The 6,836-nt window shown below is 44.7% G+C and overlaps 1 protein-coding gene across 1 annotated transcript in view; it reads right to left on the bottom strand.

The window, feature by feature from the left end:
- GRIA3 (glutamate ionotropic receptor AMPA type subunit 3) overlaps positions 1-6,836 on the bottom strand; it is a 273,791-nt gene that overhangs the window by 136,266 nt on the left and 130,689 nt on the right. Inside the window, exon 5 of the mRNA XM_077763473.1 lies at positions 950-1,137. Within this exon, the coding sequence (XP_077619599.1) occupies positions 950-1,137 (188 nt within the window). The remainder of the gene's footprint in view (positions 1-949; positions 1,138-6,836) is intronic.

The raw sequence follows: 6,836 nt of genomic DNA, 5'->3' as shown, positions 1-6,836 counted from the left end.
CATATCTGAAAAATTGTTAATATTTAATTTGCTATAAAACAGCTCTCCTAGGCAATGGCTGCTCACTCTAATTTCAATCTCTGAAGCAGCCGTGGCCCCCAAGTACACTGGGATCGAATTAGAATGGAAATGTTTCCCCTACAGTTTTGTTTACGGCAACATAGGCACTTTGTTATTAACTGGAAAATTGAGACTTCCAAGGAAAAGAATACACTTACATCACATTTCAGTTGGACTCTTCACTCCAAACAGAGCATCCATCTGGCTTAGGGTGAAATGTTTCTTCTAATATTTTTTAGTCTTAAATTTAAATATCCGAGCTCCGTAATGTATGCATTTTGGCCCACTGAATGGTATTTTCCCCCAGCTTAATTCTTTCCTGATTTGTTCACATTTTAAAAACCATAAACACTCCCCCCCCGCCCCTGCCCCTTCACATGCATCTTACTCTCTCAGTGGTCTACACACTCTCTCTGTCTCTGGAACCAGAGGTTATATTCTACAAAAATACCCACACATTTGAACCTAGGGAATGCTGTCTTGACAGTCTGTGACTAGGCCCCTGAAACAAAACCCTCCCCTCTGCCCTGCCTAATCTCTGTCTGTCCCCTGCTGGGCAGAAGGTATGGAAAAGGCAGGGGATTACTTTGAATCAGTCAGCTCTCTATGAGGCAGAGGTGTGCAAGGGTGTGTTTATCTGATAGGTAGCATTAAATTGCAGAGACTTCCAGATTAATCATGGTATGCAATTTTCAAGAGCTTAGATTTGCTTTTCTTTTTTTTTCCCCCCCTGCAGCCACTGGGGAGGAAAAAAGAGAGATTAGAGAGACTATCAAAAACTGTTGGCAAATCTAGTCCGTTGGCTACTTAATTTATTAGCAGAGACGGGAACTGCCTGAGGTTGATGATTTAACACATCGGCTGGGGGTAGAATAAATCTCAAATGTACCTGTTCCAAAATTGTGTTAATCCTTTCGACTTCGCAGTCAATCAAGTATCGCTTTTCCTGCCTCCTGTCCATTTCTTCAATGATGCGCCTGAATTCTTGGACGTCTTTTATGTTTCCCACAGACCGTGCTGTCACTTGCCAGTTGTTTTGCACTGCGGCTTCCATGATGGCTTGGAGAATGGAGAAGCCTGAAAGAAGGAAGAACAGCTATGATGACGTTTCTCTTTTTTCAAAATCTTCCTGTAGGTATTAAAGGTTCTCCTGAGTTTCTATTATAGTCCGTTGGGTCCCTTTGAATCTTACCCACTGTGGAAAGCAGGCTTACTCATAACCCCAGCCTTACCCATCCAGACAGCTGGCATGGCTATCTTGCTTTAAAAGAAGAATCTAAGGGCACCTGGATGGCTCAGTCGGTTAAGTGTCCGACGTCGGCTCAGGTCATGATCTCTCAGCTTGTGAGTTCGAGCCCCGTATCAGGCTCTGTGCTGAGAGCTCGAGCCTGGAGCCTGCTTTGGATTCTGTGTCTCCCTCTCTCTCTGCCCCTCCCGTGCTTGCACTCTCTCTNGAACCTGTGGGCCCCAGGCTGGGCGTTTATCAAGCCCAGACTTAAGCAGTCACAGCTGAATTATTTAGTACCTAACTTTTTATTGACGTGCATTATCAAACTATGGATGGCCTGAATGCCAAAGCTTTCTCCTTGTTTCTGGCCTCAGTGTTTCCTGTTGCAGCTCATGTCTTTCATCTTCCACTAAACATTCTTTGGAATGAGAAATAGCTTCAGTAGAGGGGCGCCTAAGCGGCTCAGTCGGTTAAGCGTCCAACTCTGGATTTTGGCTCAGGTCATGATCTCAAGGTTCGTGTTAATGAGCCCCGCATTGGGTTTTGCCCTGATAGCGCAGGGCCTGCTTGGGATTCTGTCTCTGTCCCTCCTCTGCTCATGTTCTCTCTCTCTCTCAAATAAACAAATAAATTTACAAAAAAAGAAATAGCTTCAGAAGAGATAGAACCTTATTATAACATGGCTGATTCTTACATGGATATGACTATCCAACAAGATAAATTATGTCTCTCATGTAAAACAGCCCTCAGAAAACCTGACAAAGACAGTGTATAACAAAGATATCATACTGGTCCTTTGATCACAGTTTTATGAAAAAGTTCAATCACGTGAAGTCTTCCTGAGTTCTTCCCCTTTCTTAATTAAATTTACCAGGGATTCTTGGTTTCTTTTTAGTTAATTTACATCAGACAGCTATTAACTACTAACACCCTGGATCTATACTGAATGGGAAAGACAGAGAAGATGTGATGCTGAGTTCTGGGTAACCCCTTAGGAGGTGGCGTTTGAGAAGTTGGGAAGAGCAGTGTATCTTAAAGTAGGAGCCACAGAACAGCACAGGGTCTTCCACGTACTGGTCTTGTAGAGAACTTACGTCTCTAACATGATATCATGCCTTTATTTTTGCTTTGGGTAGGAATCTATAATCTGAGTATATCATTTCATCAAGTACAGACACCATTTTACTCAGATATGGTCAAAAGCAGCTCCCTTATTCCCATAAATTTAAATTGTTTTCCATTTATATTTAGGTAGTAACTAACGGAAATGGGTAATGGGAATGATCTGCAAAGCCAGAACGATCTGTGGCATGACAGTTTGGCTACTGGAGCAGTCGAGAATGGAAGATGATGGTGCCCTTTGAACACATTCCAGGCCTCGTCCTATAGCGAAAGCAAGCTACGGTTGGGAATCTTCGTCACCGCACCAGAGAAAATGGTATTGACATTTGGAGAGCATGCATCAGGGAGATGGCAGCAGTGACTCAGCCAGTCATTATGACTCCTTTGTGTGCTGGGTGTATGCAGGAAGAAGATCACAAATGAGACCCAAGCACTTGGTAATTTCCAAATGAGCAATTTCAGCACAGGAGCTCAAAATTACAGATCAGAGTAAATTACCATTGCTTTAAATGTTAATTCTTACTCTTTTTAAACCAACCACGCATATTTCTCAGATTTACATTTTCGTGTGGGTTTTCTGTGTGTTCTCCGCTTCAGTGGGAGTTGAGGGCACATGGTGGTCAAAGGCTTGGGATTAAGAAATAAACAGGAAGAAAGAGATTAAAGTATTTGAAAACCTTTCTTAAGCAGTGTACAATCAGGTCTCATTATCTCAAATCCTACTAATCAAGAGTTTATGAAATTCGGCAAGGACTAGGTTGAATTTTACCTCTGTACGATTTATGTAGAAAGTGTTGGCTGAAAAAATAATGGAAAGGAAGCTCCATCAGGGAATCTCTGATATGTTTAAACTTTTTAGAAGACCCGTTAGCAAAAGACAAGGAATTTCTGTGNCACCATTTGGGGTGACACAGGTTCAGTACCTTTTCCATGTGACAGTCCACATTTATTAAAGACAGTTAACCCATCTCCCCTTACTTTTCTTTTCTTCAGACTGAAGATGTCCCAATCCTACAGCAGTTACTTTTATGAGATGATGATAGTCCCCTTCCTGTTCTGTCTCTCTCTCTCTTATGGATATTTGTACTGATCCTGTGAAATCAGATGTGATCTGACCAGTGTGGATGACGATGGGATTACTGCCCGCTCTGATATGGGCTGCCATTTTAGCAGCCTAGGACTGCTAATACTTGTAAATAGCCAAGTATTTGACAATTGTATTGTTCATTGATATCAAGCTGGGGTTCAACTAAAGCATGCCACTTCCCGCCATAATGACTTTGCTATGTAACGACTCAACGTCCAGGTGTCAACATTCATTCCATTCCAACCTGTCTTGATCTCCCTTTAATCCCTCATTGTTACCTGCTCAAGGCAACCTGACCTGTTTGTCTCATTTGCCTCTACGTACAGACCTTCCCCCATGAAGCTTCCCTTACTGATTTCTCATTCATTTCTCCAGAGAGGAGGACCCCGGAATGCGAGGGAAATCAGTTACAAGCAATAAAGAAGCCGACTAGAAGAGCTGTATGACAGATGTTTAAAAATTCCAAATAAAACTGGATAAATAAATTACGGTACAGATACCCGGAATGCTACGCTGCTGTCCAATCTCTACATAATTAGGGATTTCAGCACTGTATGTTTATATAGAAAAAAAGCTGAAAATAGCACTTAGAGTGGAATTCTTTTTTACTGTTATTAAAAAACCCCATATGTTTGTATATGTAAGAAAGAAATGCAAGACAATTGGCAATAGTTATCTCTGAGGTATAGGATTACGGAAAACCTCTACTTGAACAGCCAGTCATTTATGCAAAGTTCAACTACTTTACAAGGAGCAGGTATTATTTTCAGTAAGTACAAAACAATAAAGATGAAAAAAAATATGACTCACGCTGGCCTCTCAGAGCAGACGCTCCTGGAAGACACAGGTGACAGACGAGCACAGCTCTGCACCCTGCTGACCGCCACAAATAAGAGGCCCCTTAATAAACACCGATTTTATAGCTCTTTTTATACATTCGGCTTTGAATCATGTGGGTGTCTCACCTATTCAAAAATTAAATAGAGAAAGCCACTGATTTTTTAATGAGCTGGAGTCTGGGGCCTTGTGGGCTCTGAGCCTCGCTCCTGTTTTCTGAGCGAGTCAGAAGGCGGCTTCACACTGCGGTCCTTTCCACCGTCTCGGCGCTGCCCCGTGTGGGCTCGAACATGCGGCTGTGTACTGACTGCCCTGGGGGGCGATGCCCACCTCAGCTCAGTACAGGTCCGCGAGCAACCTCCCCCACGAAGCTTTCATTTGTTTCTGTACCTAATTTATTAGAGTTTGACTGTTCCTTGCTGCAGCTGCCCAGAGAGAGTAAATAGGAGTTTGAGGGCAGGAAAGAAAAAAAAAAAAGAAAGAAAAGAAAAAGGAAAAAAAGAAAAGTCTGTCTCTGGAGGCAGAGCCAAAGCAAGCGTTGGTGCTTGTAGGAGGTGAGGTGCTTAACAAAGCCTTGGCTTCGTAAAAATAAGCCTGCTGTTTTAGCTGCTTCAGAGGCATCCTCCGCTCCGCGAGCTCTAGCAAGCCCATCGCTGCAGTACGGAAAGCGACATCGTGTGTGCAGCAAATTCTCTCGATTCCAGACCACTGTTGCCATCCACCTTCTTTCTCTTCCTCGTCTGTAAAGACTGGGTGCGACCACATAGGTGCCCGGGCCGCTGCCGGATTGTCATCTGCGTGCAACCAGGAGAATGTAAGAGCGTGACAGCAGAGGGGAGGGCAAGGGAATGGCGCCTGCGACCCGGGCCACCGCCTCGGCCAGTCCAGTCCTGCTTGTTGGGCTATTCTTGCTAAACAAGGAAGCCACTGTGGTAAAGGCTAGTGGGGCTGCTGTGCTGTGCCACCCAGACCCCCCTTCAGCACCAAAGGGCTTGTCCCTTCAGCTGCTGGGAAGGTCGTTGGCCGAGGAGAGCGGCCTGGCTTCAGGCCCTGCTCCCTCCACAGAGCAGCTCACATCCAATGACAGCTCGTTACAGGGTATAAAGGCACAACCCCCTTAACCCCAACGGGATAACTCTAAAAGGCCCTGCCGACTTCAGAGCTCCCTGAAGGGTAAGCTAAAGCCTTGTTAGGACGGCACCACCACCCATCTTCTGCTCTCCATCTCAGAACCTGCTCCCAGGAATTCAGTCTGTGGCCATTGGGTTGACCTCATGACAGAAGTGGCAGCAGATACGCGAGTCGCTCAAATCTACAACTGTCAAAATCATGTTCACAGGGGAAAAGAAGGTCGGGATTTTGTTCACTATACAAACAGAATAAAACACTGCTTGCTCCTTGCCGAACAAATTTAGTACTCGATCTAAAAACAGAAAGATGACAAACTTGCCTGTCCTATGGCCCATTCTCTCAGCATTCTGTCCTTTTCCAGGCACCAGCGTAAGCATGGCTCGTGGCTTCATGCGTTACCCCTCCAGCTAGCAGAGCTGCATTTTAGCAGTGGCCTTCACACAAGCGAATTTGGAAGGAAAGGAAAAGGAATGTTGAGCATCATCTTGGGGGCCGCCCATCCCATGAGGTCATTCACATGATGACTCTGAAAGGTGGTGATGTGCTCTGTGGTCTTCGGGCTGTGACATTTAACACACAAATAGCTGGCAGCTGGTGGGTATCTCAGAGGTCAGTGGAGCATGGTGTCGGGGTCCATCCCGACATGTCGGGGCCCATGTTACTCTACTGATTTCAGCCGAAGAAAGCATTACTCTGTTTCTCTGCATCTTTGCTTACCTCTGTGGCTCTCCACTCGGGCTGCACGTTACAATCACCTCGGGAGCTTTACCAAATGGATGTCCAAGCTTCACCCCGGACCAATGAAATCACAAGCGATTCCTGGGCTTCGCTTTATTTTATTTTAAATTCCTTGGGTGATTCTCACATACAACCAGGGTTGAAAGCCACTGACCTCTTTTGATAGTGACCCAATATAATTAGGTACGTGGAAGTGGGTTTCCTTTCTTAGGTGTCCTTCACTGGCAGAAAGGTTCCGGATGAGAAAAGCATGATCTGAGAAGGGNCCAAAGGTACAGAGTCAAGAGGGGAAGGCCCCAGTCGGGGTTATGAACCACATCTTCCTGTGCTAAATGAGGAATCTAGGAACATTGAGTATATGGGAAGCATATCCTAATGTATTCAGAGNGACGCGGGGCTCGAACCCACGAACCGCGAGATCATGACCCAAGCGAAAGTCGGACGCTTAACCGACTAAGCCACCCAGGCGCCCCTGGGTTTTTACTTCTAAGTTGAAAATTAATATGTGTTCATTTTGGACATTTGAGAAGACAGAAAAAATGTGAAAAGTAAAATACGAGTATGGGTGACTGTGTTCCTCAGGGAAACCACTGTTAACTTTTAATATTTCTTTCTTTTTTTTTTAATATAAAC

Source organism: Crocuta crocuta, unplaced genomic scaffold (genome assembly GCF_008692635.1).
Source record: "Crocuta crocuta isolate KB4526 unplaced genomic scaffold, BGI_CrCroc_1.0 scaffold482, whole genome shotgun sequence".
In the NCBI taxonomy this organism is placed as follows: domain Eukaryota; kingdom Metazoa; phylum Chordata; class Mammalia; order Carnivora; family Hyaenidae; genus Crocuta; species Crocuta crocuta.
This window is presented reverse-complemented; position numbering and strand designations above follow the sequence as displayed.